This window comes from Paramisgurnus dabryanus, chromosome 5, assembly GCF_030506205.2.
Source record: "Paramisgurnus dabryanus chromosome 5, PD_genome_1.1, whole genome shotgun sequence".
NCBI classification, from domain to species: Eukaryota; Metazoa; Chordata; class Actinopteri; order Cypriniformes; family Cobitidae; genus Paramisgurnus; species Paramisgurnus dabryanus.
Window position 1 is genome coordinate 45971607 of NC_133341.1, and position 27313 is coordinate 45998919.

General features: G+C 38.1%; 1 protein-coding gene across 1 annotated transcript in view; it reads left to right on the forward strand.

Annotated features, from left to right (window-relative positions):
• The window catches only part of kif1ca (kinesin family member 1C, a), a 49847-nt gene that overhangs the window by 13877 nt on the left and 8657 nt on the right, over nt 1-27313 (forward strand). Inside the window, exons 2-17 of the mRNA XM_065284429.2 lie at nt 638-768; nt 4105-4181; nt 15087-15266; nt 15365-15430; nt 15584-15762; nt 16360-16471; nt 18578-18655; nt 18729-18794; nt 20138-20216; nt 22402-22480; nt 22569-22717; nt 23153-23313; nt 26032-26111; nt 26498-26573; nt 26668-26747; nt 27009-27103. Of these exons, the coding sequence (XP_065140501.1) occupies nt 666-768; nt 4105-4181; nt 15087-15266; nt 15365-15430; nt 15584-15762; nt 16360-16471; nt 18578-18655; nt 18729-18794; nt 20138-20216; nt 22402-22480; nt 22569-22717; nt 23153-23313; nt 26032-26111; nt 26498-26573; nt 26668-26747; nt 27009-27103 (1660 nt within the window). The 5' untranslated portion in view covers nt 638-665. The remainder of the gene's footprint in view (nt 1-637; nt 769-4104; nt 4182-15086; nt 15267-15364; nt 15431-15583; nt 15763-16359; nt 16472-18577; nt 18656-18728; nt 18795-20137; nt 20217-22401; nt 22481-22568; nt 22718-23152; nt 23314-26031; nt 26112-26497; nt 26574-26667; nt 26748-27008; nt 27104-27313) is intronic.

The following is a 27313-nucleotide window of genomic DNA, read 5'->3' on the forward strand; positions in this document are numbered from 1 at the left end:
TGCGTGCTTTATTCTATCTTTGTTGTAGTGGTACAGCGGTAATTATCATGTGTTGTAGTCTGTCATGTTTCTGTTGTAGTAAAGTGTTTAATTATTATCCTGAGGTAATTTTCAGTGCGTTCAAGCTGACAGCACACGACCCATTGGCTGCCGGCCAGAGTCTCCTCCTCACTATAGACGCCACACTTTAAACCAGCTTGGGAATATGTGATGAAATTCATGAAGTGTGGGACGAGGGCCAATATCGGATGAAGATAAAATCTTTCTGTTCGAACAGTGGCCTATATTCTTCTCTGTGCCAGATTTTTTTTAAGGCACCAACCATTTAACCTTCAAGGACTTTCCACTGTCGGGTTCTTGTGAAACTGGGCTGATCCAGACCAGTCAACTGAAGTGTTACAAAATCAAGATTAAAATGCTTTGAAACAATGTAACACTGTAAAATTGTCTATATAAATACATTTGTTTGTCATTGGTGTATCCCCCTGAAGAACACTGTAAACATAGGAGCATGCTTTTTGTCAGACAGGTTAACCTGTACATTAATCTAAACATCTCATGAGTCATGCATTATGAATAGTAATGAATCTAATAGCCTTTGTGAACTCTGAACATTAATATTCATCTTCTTTGCCAGGTGCTGGGTCAACTGACAGGTTGTTGCCATGGCGTCATCGGTGAAGGTGGCAGTGCGGGTACGACCGTTCAACAACCGCGAAACCAACCGAGGAGCGAAGTGTGTGATTCAGATGCAGGACAAGAGCACATGTAAGATCAAACGTTCCTTTACTTAGCATCTAAACAGTCACTAACCACAATGTAAGCTTTACAAACAACATTCTTTTTTCATAAATTTTATTGTTACTGTTATCAGAAATAGGTAGAGCTTTGTGTTTGGGAATTTAAAGCTTTGCTTTACTGCACACAAAGTATGGCCCTGTTTTTACGACACTTTCCAACATTGGTTTGGGTTAAATAGATTTAACTTTATCAGGTTTATCTTACAGACACTGTAAATAGTTGATGTATTAAAGTACTCTGATTTTGTTTATGTTGTGCTCTTTTTAATATAACTTTTTTTTTAAACACGTGTATGTTAATCCTCCATAACCATACTTACCATACTGGCTTAGTTCACCCAGTAATTCATCCTCATCTCGCTCCACACCCGTTCATCTTCTTGTTCATTTTTAGAACACAAATTAAAATATTTTTTATGAAATCCGAGAGCTCAAAACACATCAGTAAAATAGACCATGTGACTACAATACATAGAGTCAATCTCCAATGTGTATTCACGAATGTATGCGTTAAACACCGACGTCTGTGTCCCCCATACAGTATACGTATTTATTTATAGATCCCTCATTCAACTCTATCGAGTTCAGGGATAGTTCACCTAAAAATAAAAGTTTTGTCATCATTTACTCATTTCTTATGCTGTTACAAACCTGTATAAATGTCTTTGTTCTGATGAACACGAAGGAAGAATATTTTGAGGAATGTTTGTAATCAAAACTGGTTGTGAGCCCCATTTACTTTCATAATAGAAAAAAAGAATACTATGGAACTGAATGGGGCGTGCGAACAGTTTGGTTACAAAAAAATGTATACAGGTTTGTAACAACATGAGAAGTGAGTAAATGATGACAGAATTTTCATTTTTGGGTGAGCTATACCTTTAATAGGTCATCTGTGCTGAATATACAGCAGGGAAAATAAGTATTTGACACATCTTTATCAGGAAGGGGATTTCTAAGTGGGCTATTGACACAAAATATCCACAAGATGTAGCCATCAAGCCAAATATTGAATTCATACAAAGAGATCAGAACATTTAAGTATACAAGTTGAGTCATAATAAATAAAGTGAAATGACACAGGAAAAAGTATTGAACACGTGAAGAGAACAAGGTGCAAAATGGAATAGAAAGCCAGGAGATCATCTAAAATCTATCAGTATTGAGAGAGAAGCCCTGCCCCCTATCAAAACTAATTGATATCAGCTGCTTTAGTCCTAATTGATGGCCTATAAAGGCTTCTCATTACCCAGGAGGCACACAGGAAAGACTTCATGATGGGTAAAAGCAAAGAACTCTCTCAAACTCTTCATAAACTTATCGTTGAATGGTGGAATGGTTATAGGCACATTTCCAGAATGCTGAATATAAATTGGAAAGAGCATCACTTCACCATAAACCAGCTACGATCAGGTGCTCCATGTTAGATCCCTGTCCGAGGAGTCCAAAGAATAATCAGGAGAGTTCTCCAAGAGCCAAGAACCACTCGGGCAGAACTTCAGGAAGACCTTGCATCAGCAGGTACTGTTGTTTCAAATAAACTATAAGCAATGCACTGCCCCGCCATGGCATACATGCATGCTCACCAGGCAAGACTCCATTGCTGAAAAAAAAGCATGTTCAGTCATTCTACACACCATGTTTGGAGAAGAAATGGCACTGGCCACCACCCCAAGAACACCATACCAACAATTAAGTTTGGGGGTAAAAGCATCATGGTTGGGGCTACTTTTCAGCAAGGGGTACTGGCAGACTTCATATTATTGAAGGCAGGATGAATGGAGAAATGTTCCGGGACATTCAGAATAAAAATCTTCTGCCATTTACCAGAAAGCTGAAAATAGGGTGGACATTTCAGCAAGACAATGATCCCAAACACAAGGCCAAGGAAACAATGAAGTGGTCAGTCAATCACCTGACGTAAATTCCATAGAAAATCTATGGAGATAACTGAAGATCAAAGTTTATAAGAGGTCCAAGGAACCTTCAAGATTTAAGACCATTTGTGTGGAAGAATGGGCCAGAATCACTCCTGAGCAATGCGTACGACTGGTCTCTCCATAAAAGAGGCGTCTAGAAGGTGTAATTACCAACAAAGGCTTTTCTACAAAGTATTAAATAAAGTGTATTCAATACTTATTCCCTATGTCATTTCACTTTATTTATTATGACTCAACTTGTATACTTAAATGTTCAGATTTTTGGTATGAATTCAATATATTGATGGCTACATCTGGTGGAAATTTTGTGTCAATAGCCCTCTTAGAAATCCCCTTACTGATAAAAATGCTGATGTGTCAAATTCTTATTTTTCCCGCTGTATACCTATGGCTGTTCGTTTATAAGTACCAACAATTGACTATTTGAGCACCAAAAGTATTTTTTGTCACTTTGTGAAATGAAGACTAAACCACCTGTAGTCACAGACTATTTTAATGATGCTGCCTTTCTGGGTCTTGAAAGTTGTAATTTGCGTTTTGCAAGATTATCATACAGCTATTGCTCTCATATTGTTAGTTAAATAGACGCTGTAGTGGTATTGTCATCTGCCTCCTCCTAGGTCCTTCATATATTACAACAACATGGATGAGTACTAGATAGGTGACGTGTAAATCTGGGCCTATATGATCTGATTTGTTAAAGTTTTTTGAATAAACAACTTTTGCATTTACATTTCAGTAAATGGTCTTTTGGGATTTAAGTTGTACAGTGAACTCTTATTACTGTGATAATATCCCAAAATACACCAGCGTCTCCTCCCATATAGGGAAATATCTGAGGGTTGGGAAACACACGCCTTCTGAACCACAGTCATGAACCGCTATAAAATCCTGACGATCACAGTGTTGCCTGCCAGACCTCACATTCCTCCTCTCTTCTGTGCAACATTACCATCTCAATCTGTACCTTACTATAACCGTGAAGAGATGCCCCTAGATATATTTTCTCTCTCTCCTGCGCTCAAAACTTTCGGCTGGCAGTCTGTTTGCTTTGATGCCCCTCCAGCATAAACACAGGCCTGTATGTGAGTTCTGCTCTATTGTTACCCGGCAGCTTTTCTCCACCCTTTGGTTTCCTTCTAACATCTCTTCTCACGGGACTTACATTTACATTTAGCAGACGCTTTTATCCAGAGTGACTTACAACAGTGCAGAAAACCATAAAACTTTGTAGTTTACAGAGTCAATGATACGAGAAGCTTTTACGTGCACCAACTTACAGACCGAGATGCTATTCCTCATACACCAATGAATGCTCTGAGCATTATGTGTTATCTCACGTGCTGTAAATGTGTTTGTTACAGGTATTGCTAATCCCAAACAACCCAAGGATGCACCCAAAAACTTCACATTTGACTACTCGTACTGGTCTCATAGCTCGGTAAGCTTCTGTCGCTTTAAACATCACTTTCTGACCAAGGCTGCTTCCTGACTATGCATAAATGATGGCTATTGTAGAAAATACTGTGGGGGAAAAAGTGTGTGATGTATATAATTTTTTAATTTGCATTTTTAATTTGTTTTAGCTAAATTTATCCTCAACTCCATGTGCTACAGAAGGGGATGATGCTGTACTGCTTTTCTTTAGATTTTTTCCAGTACAGAAAAATGTTGAGAAATGAGGCTGTAAGAGCCATTTATGGTGTTGTTCTTATTTTGTACACTAGGTGGAGTATTGAGTTTGGGGAAATGTATAAAATGGGTAAAGAAGAAATGCTGCACAGGTGCGGGTAATGAGCATACCAGTTTTGAACGTGATTGAAATGGCATTGGAAAGCCATATGTAACATCTGTAAGAATTTGTGACCTTTGTAAACTATATTTAAACCATATGTAAATAAATCAATATAGAACGTGAAGATAGGACATTGTTATTGGTACACGAGTCAAACAGCATTCGCCCGAAACCTCTGTGAGTGACTGATTGGCAGTCACCGCAACATAAGTCAAAACTGAGCTCTTGGTGGATTGGCATGCTCTTTGTGGATTACTTGAACGCTCCGTGAGGATTATTTGATTTTGAACATTCATTGGATTACTTGCATGTTCTTGGATCGCCATGCGTTTCTGGGACGCTCGCCGAACTTCTGTTTGTCACGGATTTGCTGCAACGTTTCGGAGTTTGACTGCATAGACGGAGGTAAAGTGCATCAAGGACCTGCAACAGTTAATTTACGACGCTGAAATCCGTATCGAGTGGAAATAAATACAGCAATAAGGTATGCATTGCGGGGCTTGAAATAACTCTTGATGTATGTACATTTAAAGGCGTAAGTCCAAATGTATTGGTTGCCTACATTTTAAAATCTATATGACTCAAACTCTGTGAATATGAGTGCAATAAATCGAGAAGTTTCTGAAGAATAACTGGACATTAATGCAGAAAAATAGCTGCTGCTCTTTTGGGAAAAGTACGTTGGATGGCCTGTGAAGCTAGAGGATGCAAGCTCCTTGCAGAGTATGCTCTCTATTTTCGTGGGTGCAGTAATGCCATGGAAGAAGTTAAAGGTTTGAAGGAGTTGGAGATGCCAAGTAATTTGAAGACCGTTGTCATGAAGTTGCTTTGCAAACTACACGAAAAGTGGAGAACTCTTTCATGTGACATTTTGGAAAAGTGTAAAAGGAGAGCACAATTTAAAGATGTTGTTGAATTTATTGAACGTCAAGTAAGAATGTCTTCAGATCCATTTGGTGACATCCAAGGTTCTCAAGTTGTAATACTGAAATCTCAGCCTAAGGTTAAAAGCAGAAACAGCTTTGCAACAACTGTTGTTAAAGACAGTAAATTAATACAAGCTCAAGACTCTGACCAAACATCAAGACTACAAGTCAAATGTCTGTGTTGCAAATGTGGTCACCTATTGGTGTGGTGTTCACAAATGCAGCGCACACAGGAAAAAGCTTGAATTCTTGAAGGATAATGGTTTATGTTTTGGCTGTCTTTGTGTTGGACACAGGAACAAGGATTGCGATAGGCGCTTGACTTGTGCAGTGTGTGGCCAATCACATTCAACTATTTTGCACATTTATCCAAAGACATCTACTTGAATGTAAAATTGTTTAATAATGAGCTATGTGTTTACTCCAGTTCAGTCATACTGGCATACAGGGGCCGGTGATGGACATTTTATTCTGACAAATAGTCATACTTGAAAGATGTTATCATTCCTCAAATAGATGCTGATGTGGATTTACTAATTGGGGTAAATGCTTCTAAGTTAATTGAAGCTTGTGAAGTTATAAACAGTGATGTGAGGGATTTTACGCTGTTAGAATCCTATTGGGTGGGTTATATATGTGTATCCCTCTAGGACGAAATGATTTTAAGAACTAGATCATGTGTCCTGTTACTGTTATTAGCACTTCAGTGTATAAATTGGTGGAAATACTTAATCAACATTATAATCATGACTTCAGTAAGAGTGTTGCTGTAAACAAAATAATTGTCAAGAAAATATTTGCCTTTGCTATAGGAGCGAGTGGCAAAATTGAGTTATGACAAAAGGAAACGTAATAGTGACATTTGATATTGTGAATTTTATTGTGGATTTGTATCTTTAATGTTTTTTGTATGGCTCTTTGTAATAATATTTTTGAATTGTAATGTCTGCCTGCCATTTACAATTAGGGGCCGGTGTGTAAGAGCCATTTATGGTGTTGTTCTTATTTTGTACACTAGGTGGAGTATTGAGTTTGGGGAAATGTATAAAATGGGTAAAGAAGAAATGCTGCACAGGTGCGGGTAATGAGCATACCAGTTTTGAACGTGATTGAAATGGCATTGGAAAGCCATATGTAACATCTGTAAGAATTTGTGACCTTTGTAAACTATATTTAAACCATATGTAAATAAATCAATATAGAACGTGAAGATAGGACATTGTTATTGGTACACGAGTCAAACAGCATTCGCCCGAAACCTCTGTGAGTGACTGATTGGCAGTCACCGCAACAGAGGCAACAGCTATTTTTATTAATACTAAAATACATTGAAAAATGTTTTTCTCACAACATACACTGGGTCTCATTCACTAAGCATGCGTACACACAAATTTGTGTGTAAGATGTGCATACAAACAAATCTTGATTCATCAAAAATGTTTGCATCAGAGTTTCTTCTAAATATATGAAACATTTCAAAAACCACATGTACGCAATAATCAAATACGCTATATTCAAATACTAGGCTATAATTATAATGTTTATAATAATGTTGATATATGGGTGATTCTCACGAAACCATTGAAACACCACGGCACTAATGATTTTAGATATGAAATGTGTAATATAGTAATATTAAAAAGCCTCAGAATTAACACAATACTGTGTTCTACCTTGCACAATGTGTGATTTCAACATAAGAATTTATAATTTGTCAATTTTATCTCATTTTCTGCTGAAATTCTCATTACCGCAATGCGTCCGGCTGTGTTTGAACATGCGTTATGCTGTAATTTAAACATATTAAAACAAAAATATTTAGAAAAAAAATAAATGGATGTTTTGCTAGACTACTTTAGATGACAGAAAAATAATTTACTGAATATTCATGTATAATAATAATGAAGAAAAATTAGGAAATTGATGTTTCCATGCCTGATGTTCTCATCTTCCGCAACACTTTTTGAGAACAGTTTAAGCACACATACAGAATTTTAATAAAGTTTGATTTTGAGTGACCAAGCACATGGACCAGTTACTTCAAGATGGCTACCAGGTAAGATCATCTCTTTATATCTTTCCAGTTAAATTTGAAAGATTCTCTTGTCAGAATGCTTACACGACATTTTGATTATCATTACCGAAACAGGTAGTTTTCTACATTTTGAAAATTGTTTGATTTAAAAATTTTTATGAAAATGTTCTTTATTAAAGTCTAATTATATGCACTGAATAAAAAATGAGCAAAGCCTACGTGGCTTCTCTATTTTTAGCAAAACATACTGGGGTACCTCATCCTCCGCAACACCATTCTCATATACCGCAACCATTTAATAGCAGTTGCGGTAAAGAGAACTTCTGTTTCGGAAATGAGAATTTAAGCATATTGTTTATTACATTTAAATATCTCTTATGAATTTAATATAAATTTAAAATGTAATAACTGTTGATATTTTGCTTTATGATGCTTCATTGTAGACAGTCAGCAAGTGAGAAAAAAGCTTTAGCAAAGGCCAGGTTGACAAAGTTCAGGGAGAAACTTAACAGCAACCCAGAATGGCTCGAGGAGTACAGAAGGAAGGAGAGAGAGAGGTTAGGTTTGGAGATGTTACTAGCAGGTGTAATTAGCAAAAAACACACTACAGTGTTAGGAAATGTACATGACACACACACAACACAACGCAACAAGTCTATGCTATATGATGATGTGTACATAAATTTTTTTCTCCCATGTTGTGAGACATGTTAATTTAATGTTATGCTTTCTTTCCACTTTCAGGTATCAAAAACAACCTAGCGATGGCACGCCACGCATCTAGGCGCTGCAACATCAGTTGGATCACAAGATCCACAAAGTTGGATCCCATGGGTGCCAGCATCTCAGCTACCTGCGACCGCACAACGTGCGCTGTCTGCAGCGTCAGATTGCTGCCTGGGGGCGAGGGACAAAGGGAGACTAAAGGCGGCACCTCCTTTCTGCGCAGTGCGTGAGTCACAGACACCAGAGAGGATGGCCTAAAGGCGCCCGGCGCCGTGACAGAAAGCGGGTTGCTGCGCAATTCATTAGGACTGTGCATTAACCCTTTCCGCCTCTGCTGTCTTCGCAGCATGTGGGCCGTGTTCGAGAGTGGGGGGGGCGTGTTGTAGACGCTTATGTGAGGACGGGCCCTGGGGCGAGCAACACAAAACCAACTGAGGAGAAAAATGCTCTGTTTTTGAGCGGCTTCGTTCCGGACGGCAGTCCCCCAGGACCCAGTTTCTTGCATCATATACTGGAGGATTTGTGCCAGGGACTCTTGTGATGCACAACCGGTTCTGGTCCATGAGACACAGGGTGGTGAAGTAGGAAGTGGCTCACAGCCTTAGAGCTCTTCACCGCTTTCGAGAAATGCTCTGTGATTGTGCCCACCGTGTCGCCAAACAGGCTGGATGGAGAAACAGGCGTGACTGTGAATGACCACCATGAGTGGTCTTCGTGGCCCTTAGCGTGAAATCCGTAGCCATTCTCAGATCCCTGACGGTATTTAGATCCGTGCTGCCCTCATCTAGAGCCTTAAGCACCTGCGCCTAAAAGATCTGTAGGACCGCCATAGTGTGCAATGCAGACAGAGCCTCTCTCGGCACGGGTATGCTTTTTCGGACAGGTGTGCTGTCATGAGGCTTCACTACCCTCAAAGCTGTGCCACACCATCCAAGGAAGTGGACAAGGGGCAGAGGTGAGCAGCCACAGCGTCCTTGATGGGGGGAATACACAGGTAGCCTACCTAAGAAAAAAAATGGGGGGAGGGGTAGCCCACGATTTGGTGACTTTCCTCCAAGCATCAGCGGGGCGGCCTGAGTGAAGAAAACAAAAGTCAAGCTTGCTTCTCTGGGGTTCTTGTGGGGTGCTCCACTCAATCTCCAAGTCCTGCACGGCTTTGAAGAGAATGCGCACCAGTTCCTTGTAGAAGGATGGCTGTGTGTCTGATGCACCATGTGGAGCCTGGTCCCAGTCTCCATCCAATGCTGTCAGAGACATCTCATCTTCCTCCGCCGGAAACCCAAAGGAAACAGACCTGGCGGCTCCCGGTTCAGGACACAGGCTCTCGGCGACAAACTGAACCGATTGAGCGAGGGGAGGACGACCACCAGCAGCTCTTTGCCGGCAGTGGAACACTGCAGTAAGAAACCTCCAAGGGCGATGTTGAGCCGGGTCCTGAGCACCTTCATCGGGAGATCCTCACAATAAGGGACACCCTGAGCCAACAATTGCCGCCTTTGGGTGGAGAAGCCCCAAGCAGAGCACACAGAGCTCGTGTGAATTGGGTGGGTCGATCAGACCTCCGCACCTCAAGCAGATTTGCGACATCCCGGAACACAGAGAGGGCTGCTTACATTTCAACCTGAATTCAATTTTGCTGCCTATGAAGTCTGTCCTAAAGCATTTCTCGGAGCTGCCATTATGCAGCCAAAGTCATTGTCTCATAAGGCAGCGAGGGAACAAGTCAGCTGTCTAAACTTTCGGATACAGCCTCTCTCTCTCTCTCTCTCTCTCTCTCTCTCTCTCTCTCTCTCTCTCTCTCTCTCTCTCTCTCTCGCTCTCTCGCTCTCTCGCTCTCTCTCTCTCTCTCTCAATTCAATTTTCAATTTTTAATTGAATCTCACTCTCACTCTCACTCTCTCTCTCTCTCTCTCTCTCTCTCTCAATTCAATTTTCAATTTTCAATTGAATCTCTCTCTCACTCTCTCTCTCTCTCTCTCTCTCTCTCTCTCTCTCTCTCTCTCTCTCACTCTCTCTCTCTTTCTCAATTTCAATTTCAATTTTCAATTTAAAGAACTTTATTGGCATGATTGTGTCACTTACAATATTGCCAAAGCATTATACATAAAACGAGAAACATACAATAACACAATATTAACAAACATTAAGGTGCAATTAAGCTAAGGTGCTGGGTGATGGATGAAGTACTACTGCAAAATAAAATAGAATCAGAGGATATTTACAATATAAAGTAGACTTTGAAATATAAACATATGAAGTATACAAATGTACATTTATGGGGGCAGATGAGAGGTAAAATAAAAATACTGTACAAGATCAGGGCTGTGGATTATTTCTGATGGTGTGTAACTGATAAATGAATTTAGCAGCAACTGATGGGTGTCTGTCTTTCCCCAGTAACATCTTCATTTGATCTGAGTCTGAAGAGCTATGAAACTCTGGTATGAGCTTTGAGATTTTGTCAAAGTGTTTTTCTCTAAGCTCTTTATATTTACCACAGTAAAGGAGAAAGTGTGTCTCTGTCTCGATCTCACCACTGTCACAATGGACACAGATTCGCTCTTCTTTTGGGAGCCATGTTTGTCTATGTCGGCCTTTCTCTATTGCCAGACTGTCATCACTGAGTCTGTATTTAGTGAGGATTCGTCTCTGCTTTACATCTCTAACAGTGGAGAGATATTCTGACAGACTGTATTTTCTGTTTAGTGCCCGATAACATTCTAGTTTACTTTGGTTTTTACTTTCATTATCCCAATGATCCAAATATAAAGTTTGACTTTCTTTAATGATTTGGTTTATTGTGGTTTGTTTGCGTTTATTAGTTCTGGTCTGGAGTTTTAGAGCCAGTTGACAGATGGGACTGGTTTTAGGTCTCTTCTCTTGAGTTTTAAGGGCTTCATATTGAAGTGTGTTCGGGGGACTTGAGTTTAAGTGTGACCAGAATTTAAGGGAGCGTTTTTGGATGTGTATTATTAGGGGATATCTGCCTAATTCAGCCCTGCATGCATTAGTAGGTGTTCTTCTCTGAACTCTTAAAATATTTCTACAGAATTCAGCATGCAGGGATTCCATTGGATGTTTGTCCCATTTGGAGTAATCTGTTAGGCATTGTGGACCCCAAACCTCACAACCATACAGAGCTATGGGCATTATTACACTATCAAATATTTTACACCAAACTGTAGCAGGAATGTCTGTTTGTTTAAATTTGCCTTTGATGGCATAGAATGCTCGTCTAGCTTTCTCTTTAAGTGCATTTACCGCGAGACCAAAACCGCCTGATGCGCTGATTTTTAACCCAAGATAGTCGTAGTGTAAGGTGTGTTCTAGTGCAGTGTTTCCTAGAGTAAATGTGTATCTGTTATCCTGTAATCTTGCTTTTTTCTGGAAAATCATAATTTTAGTTTTCTTCAGATTGACCGTCAGGGCCCAGTTTTGACAGTATTTCTCCAGCAGGTCCAGGTGTTGCTGTAAACCTTGTGCAGTGTCTGACAATAGCACCAGATCATCTGCATACAGAAGAGCTTTAATCTCTGAGTTGTTTAGGATGAGACCGGGTGTGCTGGATTGTTCCAGTAACACTGCTAACTCATTAATATATAAGTTAAATAGAGTTGGACTCAAGTTACAGCCCTGTCTCACCCCACGCCCTTGACTGAAAAATTCTGTTCTTTTGTCACCGATTTTAACTCCGCACTTGTTTTCTGAGTACATGGATTTAATGATGTCATATACTTTTCCTCCTATGCCTGATTGTAGAATTTTATAGTATAAGCCGTCGTGCCATATCGAGTCGAATGCTTTTTTAAAGTCAACGAAACATGCATAAACTTTGCCTTTGTTTTTATGATGAACGTGTTGATTGACTAGCGTCTGTAGTGTGTAAATGTGGTCAGTGGTGCGGTGGTTTGGTGGTTTCTCTCTCTCTAATCGAAACAGATACAGAATGGTAAAAGGTCAGAAGACCAAATCATATCCAGCAAGGAAATATTTTTCATCTTATTTACACAAATGTTTTGTGATATCCAGCTGACATTAGCTGGCCATTTCTCAATCTGATGGCTGCAGCCTTCAGAGCTCACATTTGTAGGCAGCATATGTCATCAAGACCATCTTATTTCAGCCTTCCTGTTCTCATGTTTTTTCTTTAATATTTTTTTCAAAGACTACACAATAAAACAGTTTTGAACTTCACTCTTAAAATAAATGTGTTAAATTAACACATCTTGTGTCTAGTTAAGGACAACACATCTAGTGTGTTGTCCTTAATTTAACACATCTCTGTGTTATTTTTGGAACAACACACTTTGTGTTGTTTTAACACATCTTGTGTTGTCCCTTTTATTTATATGAACTCAAAATCAACACGAAATGACACATAATGTGTTAAAAATAACACATAATGTGTTAAATAGTTTAACACAAAACAGTGTGTTAAAATTAACACATCCAGGATGTGTTAATTTTAACACATTATTTTGTGTTAAAATATTTAACACATTATGTGTTGTTTTTAACACATTATGTGTCATTTAAGTTCATAAAAAATAAAAGGGACAACACAAGATGTGTTAAAACAACACAACGTGTGTTGTTCCAAAAATAACACAGAGATGTGTTAAATTAAAAACAACACACTAGATGTGTTGTCCTTAACTAGACACAAGATGTGTTAATTTAACACATTCGTTTTAAGAGTGTTGAACGCATGATGCTGTAAATATTATCAGACTTTCTACTTTAAAATTTGTTTTTAACAAAATCTCAGGCTAGTATACGTATTCTCATTACCGAAATAATTAACCTAATTTCCGAAACCTATGTATCATTACCGCAACAGATGCTTATTAAATGTTAATTTAATTAATAGAAGCATAATACTTTGATTTTAAATGCATGTGCAGAATCTCCAAATTATTTTCTTTCAGGTTTGTCATGTCATTTTAAAAATGTGTCAGGTTTCTTCGAAATATAAAAAAAAAATAGTTGTAAATAGTGGAAGGTGTTGCGGTATATGAGCTAAATAAAACAAAATAAAAAAAACGTTAAATTTAAAATAAATATTATTTCAGAATTTCAATTTACTGTGCATGACTATTAATAATCAAGTTTTAAAAATGTGAAAATATATTAGCTTTTCTAACAGTGTTGATGTTTTCTGACTGTTGCGTTAATGAGATTTTTTAGGACTTATTTTTGAAATTATGTTACAAAAAGTGTTAAATGATAAGTAAAAGTTTTTAAATTAATGTTCCCATATACTTCAGACTTTGTTTCTAATGTCTGGTGGAAAAAAAAGTAAATTTAAGCAATTTTTACATTTTCATGCTTGACATTTTTACAACCAAGTTTTCGTGAGAATCACCCATATAACATTTACATTATTATATTTTATATTATTATATATTATATAAACATGATCTATATTATATATATTATTTAGGTTTCCGTACGTTAACGTAATACAAACAGTTATTTACACGATACACCATAGCATACAGAACATACCTGGAAGGCTGGATAGTCTAAATGAACTGAACAAGCCAACGCGAATCAAGTTCGCAGGCTCGTAATTCCACATCACTGAATTCATTGAATTACATAAATACAGGAGAAGCATATAGTGGACTCTCGTGGCTTTAGACGGTAATGTTGTCTCTAAGTCGCACTTGACTGTAAGTCGCAGCACCAGCCAAACTATGAAAAAAAGTGTGACTTATAGACGGTTTCATCGGACGCACGTGCGCAGACGCGATACACGTCTGGATCCGAACTTTACTTCCGGTTTCGTTTTTTTAATGGACTGACTAGTTGCTAAACTGATCTCTTGAACAAATGCCTCGTCGAAAATAACAAATGTTTTGGTTTCCTAGGTAATCTATGTGTTGTTTTTTTGCTTGTTATATAAATAAACTACGTTTAAAGAACTTTTTTGTTTTTTATTCTTAGTGGATTTACCGGAAGTTACGTGCGGACCACAACAGCCGCTTGTTTATGTTGTTACTGCTGAAACCGTCTATAGTCTGGAATATATGGTAAACGGCATGTAAATGAAATGAGAAGTCCCAACGTCAATCACTTGATGATCTGTCTGTTTAATTTTAGATACAGATGCGCGTCTCTGTCATATTATTAAATGTCATATTTGTTAAAGTATCCAATACTTCTTTAATGTTACTCCGGTCGGAGGAGAGCACTGGCTTCCTTCAGTGACAGCAAAACCTCCCAAATAAGAAATGCAAAGCAAAACAGAATAATACCGATAATAAATATGATCATGGATTTTTTTTCAAGCTCTTTTGCTTTGTTGACAAACTGCTCTAAAAATTTTCAGTGGAGCAGCACCGCGGAAAGCCCTTATATGGAGCTGGATGGGCGTGTTTTATGCAAATTGCCAACTTCGTGCACGCGGATGCTCATGTAAAACACTCCAAATTCACAAAAGAACAAGTAGAAGAACAAATTCATGTGCGTACACACGTGTTGAAGTAGGCGGAAAGTTTCCGTTAGATAACGTACAATTATTAAGTGAATTAAGTGAATTGAGATACAGCCCTGTTCATAAAGGCCGGCGTATAGTTAGTGTTTTACGTGTACATGAACGTACGTGCACAGTCGAACACACAGCCTTGCAAAGCATCGTTTATTTGACTTGATATTTGACCTGATTGTATTGCGACAAAATGCAATGCATTTCCTGGGCGTCGTACTACATTCTTCTGTATGCACATGTGCGACCTACACACACAAAGCATGAAATTTGTATGGAAATATGCATCACACGAACTGTACATGGACCTGGCAAATGCATACAAATGGGACACATGCATGAACCAAGCTTATCAAAAGCTTATCTTGTTACAGGAGGAGGATCCGTCCTTCGCGTCTCAGAGGAAGGTGTACGAAGACATTGGAGAGGAGATGTTGCTTCATGCCTTTGAGGGTTATAATGTGTGTATCTTTGCTTATGGACAAACTGGAGCAGGAAAATCATACACAATGATGGGAAAACAAGAACCTGGTCAGCAAGGCATTATACCACAGGTATTTATATGAAAAGAAACATGGTCCAAAATGATATGTGTGTATAAACTTTCTTACTCTTATGTCTGTCTTATCTCCATATATTATTTGTCCCATAGATGTGTGAAGATTTATTTAGACAAACAGCATCTAACACTGATCCTGACCTGTCCTATTCTGTAGAGGTATGTCTGTGTTCCTCTGTTTTTCAGTTGTTTACATGTAAAGATAAGTAAAGTGACCTGCAATTCTATGTTTTAAACAGAGATGGCGCCAGAGAGGCAAACGGATTGCTACTTTAATATCATGTGACTTAAAGAAATGTTTTTTCTTGGTAGGTCTCGTACATGGAGATTTATTGCGAGCGGGTACGAGACCTGTTGAACCCAAAGAGCCGGGAGTCCCTGCGGGTGAGAGAACATCCTATAATGGGACCTTACGTAGAAGACCTCTCCAAAATGGCTGTCACCAACTTCAGTGATATTGCTGACCTTATGGACACTGGCAACAAAGCCAGGTATTATTAAGCCTGGAGTATAGTTTGCTTTTTTACGCATTTGCAAACATACGCGCACGGTCAACTCACAGAATTGATCTATGCATAACAAGTACACGCGGTTTGTCGGTACACGTACAGTGCATGCATACTGTTCTGATGACGAAATTTGTGTCATGCCCCATTCGTGGACCCTTGCGGAATGCGAAAGCATTTCAGAAATTACTCTTACAATATCCACAACCCATAAACTTGAAACTCTTGTGAGAATGCTGAGAATTAAACATTTTGCTTTGATTTTTGAATTGCAATTGTTCACTTTTGGGAAGGGACCCAAGGGGCTGAATCTTAACAGGCAGAAGGTAAAATATTTGGCAGAAACAAAGACATTTGGTGTTGTGAACATTGTAATGTGTTACTGTAATCAGACTGTAGATTAGATAAACACACGTCATGCGTTGGTCAGGTGATCGAACAAACACAGCAATGATTTATAGCTCCACAGTGTGGACACTCAAGGGAGTCGACGTATGAATGATTTACTCATAACTGTCTTTGCAAAAGGAGCATTTATGTTTTTGCATTTTTTAAAAACTGTATCTTGTCTGTCATTTATAGGACGGTTGCTGCTACTAACATGAACGAGACCAGCAGTCGTTCTCATGCGGTCTTTACAATCCTCTTCACACAGCGCCGACATGACAACATGACCAACCTGGACACTGAAAAGGTGTGTGTGTGTGTGTTAAAAGACACTTGTTGGGTGTGTTCGAAATAACATACTGTACTTTTCATACTATTTCTGCCGCTTGATCTATTACATTTGTCAAAAAGTGCATTATTCAATATAAGCACCCCCTGCATGATGTGTTGTATCCCAGAGTGCAATGTACTATACACAAAGATATCGGATAACAAGATTAAGCACTCCTTTTACTATGAATGGTCACAAAGGTCCCTCCTTTTAGTTAAAAGAACAAATCATTATGTTTTTCAATTGTGATTTTAATACACGGTTTTAGAGAGATCTGTCTTTTCCCATTTAAGTAGATGGGACTCTAGTATTGCATGACTGAAATAACTCCCCAAAGGCATTGCAAACATGGCCGCCTAGTGGCGCGACTACCCAAAAGAGACTTTGCTATACATCACCTGCCAATTCCAGTGTAACAAATGAAGTTAAAATTATATTAACGTCTTTTTGACACCATATGATACATATTTTAAGGGACATTCCACTTTTTTTGAAAATATGCTAATTTGTTAGCTCCCGTAGAGTTAAACATTTGATTTTTACCGTTTTGGAATCCTGACAGAAGAGTCAAGTTTTAAATGGGAAAAATATCGAAACTATTTGGTTATTTTTGAGCGTGATGCTAAATGGTCTAATCAGATTCAATAGATTATGCTAAGCTATGGTAAAAGTGGTACGTCCAGACCCGAAGATCAGCTAAATGGATTCCAAAACTGTAAAAATCAAATGTTTAACTCTAGGGAGCTGGAAAATGAGTAGATTTTCTAAAAAAGTGGAGTGTATACATTTATAAATAGGATTGTTGTGGTTAAGATGTACTTTCATCGAGTTTAGAGCTGCAACTATCGACTATTTTTTCAACCGATTAATCTATCGATTATTTTTTCGATTAATCGAATAGTCTAATGATTTTTTTATACATATAATTCCCCAACAAATAATAAATGTAACATCTGCCATTAACGCCAACATTTTATTTAAGCATTTTCTTAATTAAACAAACACACAAACCAAAATGTTCAACATGAAAAATAAAGTGGCAGTGCCACTTTAAAAGAGGCATTATTCACCTTAAACAATAAAATAGGCATATATTAATATTTTAAACATTAGTTTATGATTAGTACATGCATTAACTCAGCATTAGTTCAGACTGAAGTAAAAATAAGTTCATTGTGATTCATGAACCCTTATATAAGATGTAATGGTTATATTATTACTGTTAATATTATTACTATTAGTAGTACTGCATTCTCATTTAACTTTAACATTTAACTTTTCTTAAGTTCCGGGTAAAAAACAAGTTCAGTTAGTATGATCTTCTAATATTTTATAAACAGCGTTTACGCCGCTGTTACTTTAAATAAACGCATGTCAGGAATACCTTACAAGACGAGCTTCTGTAATATCTGCGCACATATTCGCAAAAAAGACGTTCATTGGGAACTCCGCACTGCCAGCTGGCTTTCAGTGCACGCGGGCACATGCCTATCAGTTCTCAATGTGACAGTAACTTATTATTTCATAACTTTTTAATATAAAAACATGTCCTGCTCTTTATTTACTGTTTCAACATACTGCCCAGAAGCGATGCAATGTCACGTCTGTCAGGCGTCTCGCAGCTCGTATTAAACGAAGATGTAAACGCAGCTGTATTAAGCACAATATGTATTGATTCTATTGTTTATAGAGTAAGTATAAAAACTTACTGTAATAGTTCAAATTCTTACGCTGACGTCTCGTCATTTTGAGGTCGGAGAGCTCCAGGTTTTCTTCTTTTAAGATGATCATACACAGGTGTTGCGCTGCTGTGGTATGCCATTTCAGTTTTACACAGTATGTGTTTTATTTGGTCTCTGCTTAAAGTATTCCCACACTTTTGATCGCGTTCTGTCTGTTTGGTATAACACTTGTATCACCCGGTCGGAGCTGAAGCCGCCTTCATTTCAAAATGTAAACAGTGCGACGCATCGACGCATTTCCGGCAAATCGACGTAATTACGTAATCGACGTAATCGACTACGTCGACGCGTCGTTCCAGCCCTAATCGAGTTACTTTTATTTTTATCTGGTTGGTTTCAGGTGAGTAAGATCAGTCTGGTTGATCTGGCTGGAAGTGAGAGAGCAGACTCATCTGGTGCTAAAGGCATGAGGTTAAAGGTCAGTGTCCTGTATCTGCAGTTAAAGGGTTAAATCATGCAAAAAGGGAGTCTGACATGTGTATGTTTTGTAGGAAGGAGCCAATATTAATAAATCTCTCACAACACTGGGAAAAGTCATCTCGGCCCTGGCAGATATGGTGAGAAGTATTTTTATTTAAAAGCTCTTTAGGTTTGTTTACATTCTGTGTCTTCTTTCCACTTTTTCTCTTATTTTTAAAGATTTGCTTATTCAAAAATGACTCATAATTGACCTCATGATATTTCAGATGTATGTGACTTCATTTCTTTAGTTGAACCCAAATAAATAATATTCTACTAAGATGCCATCATGTTATTTTCTTAAAGGGATAGTTCAGCCAAAAATGAAAATTACTCCATGATATACTCGCCTCAAACCATTCTCGATGTGATGTAAGCGGAGTTATATTCAAAAATGTCCTGGCTGTTCTAAGCTTTTTAATGGTAGTAAATGGTGCTTCTGATTTCAACACTAAAAAAGTTCCAACATCCATCCTTCACAAGCTGCATTCAGACTAGCAGCGACTAGAAGTAGCAGAGCAACGCAATCTCATTAGCCGTTTCTCAATACCAAGTACGCCAAACTCGGACTTGTGTCCTTCGTAGTTCGAACTTGCAAGTTCAGACTCGGAAGAACGAACTCCTGACACGAAATGCATTCTGGGAAACTTCGCTGTCATAAGTCCACAAAAGTCTCCTCTGATGCATCCTCGATAAAATGGGTGGATCAAGAACACATCCGGGGATTTTATGTGAACTTTGGCTTGTTGCGAACTTTGATTTGGAACAGTACTTGGTCCGCGACTAATGACATTTCACAAGTCCACAAGCACACCAGTACAGACAAGAACGCATATTGAGAAACGGCCATTGATTTCAATGGAAGCTTGGCGACTTCTGGTGACAAGAGTGACAGAATGGCAACTGGATGGGGTGTGTCCAGTCATGCGACAAAGTTGGGAAATGTTTAACTATGCAAATTATGAGCGACTTTCGGGAGCGACTACTAATAAGAACAAAGCAGTGAAGTTCACGTCATCTGCCTCTCACCAGTTACTGGAGTGGACGGTACTCATGTGTTTATGACAACCAGATTTAGAAATGCTTCTTTTGAAAGAGAAGAGCAAGTTTTAATGTAAATATACCTACAGAAGTAATCCACACAGCTCTAGCGGGTTAATAAATGTCTTCTAAAGCAAAATGATACATTTGTGAGAGACAACAATTCATTTTTCAGCTTAAATAGTGATCAGTATGTATGGTATAATTGTAAACATACAGATAAAAGCGGTAAACGTGCATATGATGGCATTTTAATATAAAATAATTTATTTGTGTCTAACTAAAGGAAGAAAGTCATGTACATCTGAGATGGCATGAGGGCGAGTAAATTATGGTATAATTTGGTGAATTATTCCTTCAAGATCTTGCTGAAGTGTAACAGTTGCACTCTTTTCCACAGCAAAGCACAAAGAAGAGACGTTCAGACTTCATACCTTACAGGGACTCGGTGCTCACATGGTTATTGAGGGAGAATTTAGGTAATTCTTGCTGTTTTACTTGGGTTGTATACTCGTAGTCATTAAAGGATTATTCCACTTTTATAAAAAAAATCCTGATAATGTACTGACCCCCATGTCCTCCAAGATGTTTATGTTTATCTAAGCTTTTTTTACGGAAAACACTCCAGGATTTTATCCATATAGTGGACTTTAGTGGACCTCAACAGTTTACAGTGTCAATGCTGTTTTAAACTGCCATTTCAATGCAGCTTCAAAGGGCTTTAAACGATCCCAACTGAGGCATAAGGGTCTTATCTAGCAAAACGATTGTCATTTTCGGCAAAAAAAAATCATGTCGAAAGGTCACGCATAACCTATGCGAAACTACCGCTCCAGTGATTACAAGAGTGGAGAAAGGACCATTCCGATGTTGTAGACCCTTTTACTGTTTGTACACAATGAAGACGTGGCAACGTATGCGCACGCATTTTGGCAACGGAAGTATGGCAAGAATCAGCAGTGAAGCAACACAGAGAGAAAAAGTTATTTTAAAAAGTTGACTTATCAACTTTTTCAACAGCTACCAGATATGTGTACTGTAGTTGAGTGGATAAAAGACGTTAGCAGATACATTTTCCGGACTATAAGTCGTACTTTTTTTCATAGTTTGGCTGGTCCTGCGACTTATAGTAAGGTGCGACGTATATGTCAAAATTAATTCATACTGACTAACATGAACCAAAAGAAAACATTACCATCCACAGCCACGAGAGTGCGCTATATGTTGCTCCTTTAGCCTACTCCTAAAAAAAAAATGTTAAACATTAACTTAAAGACAACAGAGAAAGACTTAACAAACAAAATGCCCCCAAAAAGAATAATAATTTTCTAAATTAATGCGACTTATAGTCTAGTGCGACTTATATGTTTTTTCCTCTTCATGACGCATTTTTTGACCGATGCGACTTATACTCCAGAGCGACTTATAGTCCGGAAAATATGGTATATATGTATATCAGTATATTATATTAGTGCAACCAAACGCAACAACCAGACATTTTGATGCTGGGAAACCATTTTGATAAACTTTCTGAGTTGCTAACATGTTAGAATCACTGGGAAACAACACCACATCTGTTGCCAAAAGTGCGCGCAGGCTATTTGATCATGTGGGATGTAAAAGGGTCTGTTGTATGTCGAATGATACTTATTAATGTCTTTGTCTCATTTTATTGTTAAAAAGGATCATACATATATGCTTTCACATTTGTAAAGTGTGACCTTTTAACGTGATTACGTAATATGTGAAGTCGCGCTGGCGCATCAAACGGCTAGTGCAAGACGAGAAGTTGTGGTTTAAAAGTCCTTTTTTGTGAAGATGGCAATTGTTTCGCCAGATAAGATGCTTATGCCCCGGTTGGGATCGTTTAGAACGGCCATTCCCAAATTGTGGTCCGCGGACCACTAGTGGTCCGTGAGGGTACTGCAGGTGGTCCGTGTAAAGGCAAAATAAAATATAAAAAAATATTTTTTTTTTTCTTAATAAAATATATTCTAAGCATAGGTTTTAAAAATCTGTTGTACTGATGTGATGACCAGTTATAGTTTTAGTGCTAGTAAGCCTATTTAGAAGTGCAGATAAATTTAGGACTTTGTGTAGACATATTTTATTATGAGTATTATGAGGTTGTCCACGAAAATTCTTGATTACAAATAGTGGTACACACACACAAAAAGTTTAAATATCCCTGATATAGAGCCCTTTGAAGCTGCATTAAAACTGTTGACGTCCACTAAAGTCCACTATATGGAGTGTTTTCCTCAAAAAACTTAATTTCTTTTTGAATGAACAAAGAAAGACATAAACATCTTGGATGACATGGGAGCGAGTAAATTATCTGGATTTTTTTAGGAAAGCATAACGATTAATCGTGATTAATCTATAACAGAATAAAAGTTTTTGTTTACATCATATATGTGTGTGAACTGTGTTTAATAACTTTGTATAGATGAATGGACATGCATGTATATATTTAAGAAATAATTTGTATGTTTGTGTCTAGACAAACAAACTGGCAACAGAATAGAGATATCAGAAATTGATATCTATAAAGTAAAATCGGCTTTTGCCATTGAAGTACGAGAACACAAGCTCTGCATCGTACCCGTATATGTTGTTTCCTGTTGTTTTTCTCAAGCAATGGTAAATTTTGTGTTTTCAAAGGTGGAAACTCTCGCACGGCCATGATTGCTGCTTTAAGTCCGGCAGATATTAATTATGAGGAAACGCTTAGCACTCTCAGGTAAAGACACTTTATGACAGCTGTACGTTAGAGGCACATTCTGATCTAAATACTGTAAGATCCTCAACGCTCTCTGTGTTTTCTGCAGGTATGCTGACAGAGCAAAGCAAATCAAATGTAACGCTGTGGTCAATGAAGATCCAAATGCTCGTCTGGTCCGGGAGCTGAAGGAGGAGGTAAACAGACTGAAAGAGCTCCTCTTGTCTCAGGGACTCAGTAACCTCATCACTGCCTCAGGTAAACACAAAAGACACAGGGATGCAAACTTGCACCTTTCGGCGTAATACGCCATTTTGGATCCAAGATACTCATACGCAACTATTACAATAGATACAAACAAGTCAGGTGTATGTAAACTTATGTGACCTATTTAAATATCTTATTTTTTCATTTACTAATGTCCTTCAGAAGCTATTAAAATACATACATGTTTCCCAAAGACGAAATAATAATGAATCATTTTGTATAGGTTTACACCCACCTGACATTTTATGAATCGTGCTGACTTCTTGAGCATCACTGAATGTTTGTATCTGTTGTAATAGTTGCGTATGAGTCTCTTGATTGTCCTCAGTGTGAAAAGATAAATCTTAACATCACACAGTCACTGGTGAATACGGTAGGCAATATTATTAAGCCCTGATGACATCATCCACTCTTTCTCTGTCGCAGGGTCTGATGCGGGCAATCTGGCTTTGGCAGGCCCATCGGGTGCACTGAATCAGCCAGCGCTCTCATATGATCAGGCTACAACGGATACACTGATGGAGGGCGTGATGCCCACAAGTCCCACTGAGGTCATTAGTAAAGAGGAAGCCGCTGAGAGACTCCAGGTAATGGGCGGGGCTAGCCTGCACAACATCTGCAATGAACCAAGGCTGTCGTTGAATCTTAAATCATGTACTTTCCGACTATATAGTAGTATGTGTGATGAATGGTATGTCCGAATGCATGTTTCTACAGTCTTCCTATAGACCAATTTAGAGTAGACGTCACAGTTACGTCACCTCAAGCTGCGCGCGCAATGCGGTAGCATAAAAACAGTGGAAATGAATTAGACACGAGTGAAAAGAGCAAGATAACTCACTAGAAAATGTCCTGTTGTGCTGTTAAGTGTCAGAATAAGAATTCCAAAAAAGATGGCTTTCATTTTTACAGAATACCATCGTCGAAGAAGATAAACGTAGGTGTTTATGATTACAATAAGCCCTTAAACGGACAGAATGGAGCGAGGAAATCATTTGGAAATCTTTTAATAATTAGAATAAAAAATAAGTAGAGAAGATGTCCGGTGTTCTGTCGAAGTCTGTTACCTCCATGTGTTTCTTATAGCGTTTTTATCATGTTACAATTATAATTTATTCAGAATAAATGTTTTTTATACTGAAAAAGCAATAATATCACAATTTTAATATTTCATAATTTTTTCGTTTTCTATTATTTATTTTTATTTCCTTATATCTTAGCTTATGTCTTCTTCCTGTTTGTTCTAAAATTATTATGTTTACATACTTAATAAATATATAAATATAGCACACACACACACACATGATGTAAAGTGTTATTAATATATAAACAGGCCTTTTTAATGTATGTTTAAACATAATACTTTTATAATAGTTTTAGAACAAACACGTAAGATAAGGAAGAAATAATAGAAAACAGGAAAATTATGAAATATTTAATAAACGCTATTATATATAATACATGATAGTATTGCTTTTATATGTACTTTAGCGATTCAGACTGTAAAAATAATTGATTTAGTAAAAAAGAACAATACATATACATTACATACATGCATATCAGTAGCCAAGCCATTTAAACTTTTTCTCTATCTAAAAAATAAACGTAACGTGATTAAAACGCTATAAGAAACGGTGCAGTAAAGGGAAACATAGGGGAATCAGACTTCGACAGAACACCGGATCCATAAAAATCACGGTTTAATGCTAAAACACTTCACAACCCTACTGCGGAGCAGTCACTTTCTGCAACCAGTTTGGCTCCGCCCACAAAAAAAACGTCATCTCTGTTTGCAAACACGAAATTGGTCTATATACTGATTTAAACATTTAGGGGCGGTTTAGATTTATCCTGGACTACTAGGCTTTAGTTATATTAGGACATTTAAGTAGTTTTTACAAACATAACTTATAAAATACAATACTGGTGTGCATCTTGCGACAAAACAATAGCACTTATATATAAAGAGTTTGGTACCATGTTATATTCATTAAGTTGACTAGTGGTATACACATTAATGTCATCAATCAAAACACTTACTTTGGTATATTAAGAGCACTGTCATTGCTGCTGTCGTCCTTGGGACGTCGTCGCTGAACTTTTTTGACAGCAATCAGCTGTAAAATGTTTTGGTCCTGCTCGATTTTCGTTTGAATTTAAGTAAAATAATGGAAAGTTTTTCATAAGATTCCCTGGGGTCAATGTGGAAGCATGACAGAAGCTTGATGCTGTTGTGTGAGAACAAGCAAGGATTCCGTGATTATTCAGGGATTATTGTTTACAATGTGTGTAATGGTGCGCTCACTGGGCTGTGATTTGTTAAGTGGATTTAATGCATTCTGCAGAGGAGGAAGAGTGGCGTTTGTCGCGTTTTGGGAAAAAAGGGAGAAAATATGACACAATAACATGCCGTATATCGGATATTGCGTAAAATTAAGAATTTATTTTTTAATACTGACCAGATACAATATGTGGTGGTAACTTTTTTAGATGCCGTTTCTCGCGTTTTGGAACTCTTTATATGTTAAGATATGTTACTGCAAAATGTTTTTAAAAGAATGCAGCTCAAACATGCATTTTAGTCTGGTACTACGATAAGGGGAGCTTTTTACGTGGCTAAAAACGCCTGGCAGGCGGCAACTGGCAGCTTATATTAGCTGAGTGCTTTGGTTATGCTTTGTTTATCCGTCGTTGAACGATGCACCAGTTGGTTGTTATGATATTTGAACCGCCCCTTTTCCGCTGTCATTGGCCGGCCGTGTGAGAACTGACATTGACGAGCTGAGCTTTTCACCCAAAGTTGAATACTTTTTTAAATTCTGGGCACTTAGCGCTGACTATGAAAAAACCGCCAAGCGCTGGCTTTAAGGGTGGAAAAAACTGCCAGCTGCTGGCATATTTGAAAAGCGTGGCACTTCCATTGGACACAATTGAAAACATATGCCGGCCACCGGCGTAAAAGCTTGGTGTGCACGCCCCCAAGCCCTGTTTGGGAAACAGCTCCTAAATGTATAAAAAAGCAAGAAATAAACACTAAAAGCATTTTTTTATTAACCAAAGTGTCCTGTTACGTTCAGTCCTTTTTTCTAAAATGCGCCCATCTTCCTGAGTTACCTGCGATTGACTGATACCAATTTGAATAGTGAAATATGTGTGTTAAATAGTCAATAAGAAATTTAATTTTATAGTAAGTTTATCATATTGAAAAGATCAGGTCAAGCACATTGCTTTTAGCCAACCTTTACATGTGTAAACGTAGATCAAGTGTTTAAATCTCACTTGCATTGTTTCTGTGTGTCGAACAGGAAACTGAGAAGATAATTGCCGAGTTAAACGAAACCTGGGAGGAGAAACTCAGAAAAACTGAATCTATACGACAAGAGAGGTGAATGCACACACGATCCATGAAGAATTGTGTTACTTTTGGTTATAACAATGTATCAGTCTCAGACAGTGTGTCATAGATACTCACACATCATCTCATCTGTATGACACGCCAAAATGCCAAGAGCATTTTCAGAATAAAACACTGGAACCGGTTTGTAACAGTCTAATGAGAAATGAAGTGTTGCTTAAACGAGTAGTTGTTGCTAAGAAAGCCTAATATTATTCCATAGACTCGGATTAGATGGGTTTTAAGAGGTTAAATGAAGCTGAGCACAGCCTTTTTGTTGTGTAACATGATTTAAATAACAATATGGTATTCTTCTCAAACATGCTAAAGATTTTACATTATTATAAGATTATTAAGAAGTTTTGATGACTCTTTAGGGAGTCACTGTTGGCTGAGATGGGCGTGTCTGTGAGGGAGGATGGAGGAACAGTGGGCGTCTTCTCACCCAAAAAAGTGAGCCTGTCACTCGTACACAACACATTCAGTTTTTCCCCAAAGGCCTAAGATATGTCCAGGTGTTTATAAGCATGTGTTTTTATTTTTCCAGACACCTCACCTGGTGAATCTGAATGAAGATCCGCTGATGTCAGAGTGTCTGATCTACTACATTAAAGATGGAGTCACCAGGTGACCACATGTAGCTGTTTACTCACTACATTGTCTCAAATGATAACATGTTTGTCCTGTGACAGCTACCGTAGCTTCTCTATGCATTTTACAGTTTGCGATCTTCCACTAGTTGCCACTAAAAATCGACACACAGCACCATTAAAGGAAGTCATGCTACAGAACTATTTTCTGTTGTGGCATGGGTTATTTGCAGCCACTGTAGATTACAGTAGTGTTTACCGTATTGTGTATCTCACACCTGTGTGTGTTTGTGTTCAGGGTCGGTCAGGAGGATGTGGATATTCGTCTGAGCGGTCAGTTTATAAAGGAACTGCATTGTGTCTTTTGCAGTGACATCAATGAGAATCAAGAAGGTAAGAGTGCAGAAAAATTTGTAGATTATTGTCGAGTTAGTATGCTGCCTCATGCACGTCCAGAAAATTTCATTCAGCACGCGTATTTAACTCTTTCCACGCCATTGACGAGTTACACTTCCCTGCATCCTGCAGCGTAGTACACACTAATTGAGCGTTGGAAACGCGCAAGTTGAAAAGTCTTAACTTTAGCAGATATTCACGCCGCGT